Source organism: Nicotiana sylvestris, chromosome 5 (assembly GCF_000393655.2).
Source record: "Nicotiana sylvestris chromosome 5, ASM39365v2, whole genome shotgun sequence".
Lineage (NCBI taxonomy): Eukaryota > Viridiplantae > Streptophyta > Magnoliopsida > Solanales > Solanaceae > Nicotiana > Nicotiana sylvestris.
Window position 1 is genome coordinate 129,046,661 of NC_091061.1, and position 1,620 is coordinate 129,048,280.

Below are 1,620 nucleotides of genomic sequence, written 5' to 3' on the forward strand. Positions count from 1 at the left end.
ATACACAAAAGTCAAACTTGATCAACTCTTCCAACTTAAAGCTCCCAAATCAAGAAGCATTCTTCCAAATCAATCACGAACCACTCGAAATCAAAACCGACCATACACTCAAGTAATAATACATCATATGAAGCTACTAAAAGTCTCAAACTATTAAATGAAATACTAAAAATCAAAATGACTGATCGGATCATTACAAGAAGAGAGATGACACCAGATTGCAGTAGATCACTCACGTAGTGGCAATCAACCTTAATGGGCTTTGTGCGCTCGTGAAAAACTAGGTTTCTAGAAATGTGAATAGCTGGCTAGCTTTCACAAAAGACAGAAACAGGAGGCGTAATAGAGCATCCCAGACCATGAAGAATGTGTAGAAACGAAGCCACCTCAGCAACAACCTTGCGCAAGGCTCGATACTCTACTTCAGCAGATGAAAGAGAAATTGTAGGATGCTTCTTAGACTTCGAAGAAATAGGAGAACCAACCAAAGTAATGTAAAAACCAGTGATAGACCTCCGTGAAGTAGGGCAAGCTACCCAGTCGAAATCATCACAGGCAAAAAGAGAAAAATCAAAAGAACCACTCAAGAGAATGCCTTGTCCAGGATCATTAAGAAGGTACCTCAATACATGAGTGGCACTAAGAGGAAGAGAAAGAAAGAGAAGTCATAGTCAAACTAAAGGATAAGATGAGGAAGAGGAATGAGGAGAAGTGACAATCAAACTAGGAGGTACATGCATGTAAACTTCTTCATGTAAATCCCTATAAAGAAAAATATTACTAAGATCTAATTAATAGACTGTCTACCCTCTGATGGTAGAAATAGTAAGGAGACATTTGATAGTGGTAATCTTAACTAGTGGAGAAAATATCTCAGTATAATCCACACCCTCTTTTTGAGAATTTCCTCTAACAACTAATTTAGCCGTATACCTTTCAATTATGCCATCTGATTTATTCTTTATCTTGTACATCCATTTACAAGGAATAACCTTCTTCCCTGTAGGAAGAGGAATAAAGTCCCAGGTCTTATTTGCATTAAGAGCTTGGAACTCCTTCAACATAACCTACTGCCATGCAGGATTAGAGGCAGCTTGATGATAAAACTAAGGCTCTTGAAAGTGAAGGTCAACAGAAGTAGCATTAGAGTTTGGAGCTACACGAGAACAAATGTAATCTTCGAGATAAGAAGAAGGATTGGAGAGTCTGTTAGATCTTGTAATAGATGGAAAGGAAAAAGGAGCATCCTGAATAGGAAAGGCCCGAGAATGATTATGAGAAGGAGCAGGAAGAGGTGAAGGTGAAGGGGGTGACTTGGAAGAAACAGGGATAGGAATAGAGAGAGTAGGGAAAGTTCGAGGAGGAGAAGCAGATGGAATGCCAACAAAAAGGGAAGTATCAGGAGAAGAGAAAATGTGAGGTGTAGGGAAGGAGGAGTGGTAAGGGAAAACTTGCTCACGAAAAATAACATCCGCAAAATAAAAAATGGAATGGGATGAAAGATTAAAAAGTTTCTAACCCTTTTTGCCCAAAGGATATCCCAAAACACAAGAAGCAGCTCTAAGTTGAAACTTGTCTCTACCATATTTAGGAAAAGTAGCAAAACAAAGACAACCAAAG

General features: G+C 38.8%; 1 protein-coding gene across 1 annotated transcript; it reads right to left on the reverse strand.

The window, feature by feature from the left end:
• Window positions 1-308: 308 nt before the first annotated feature.
• On the reverse strand, window positions 309-1,064 carry LOC138869302 (secreted RxLR effector protein 161-like). Its single transcript, XM_070146911.1, has 2 exons — window positions 934-1,064; window positions 309-639 (listed from the first exon to the last, which is right to left on the reverse strand). The coding sequence occupies exons 1-2, from the start codon at window positions 1,062-1,064 to the stop codon at window positions 309-311; spliced, it is 462 nt and encodes a 153-aa protein (XP_070003012.1).
• Between the last annotated feature and the right edge of the window lie 556 nt (window positions 1,065-1,620).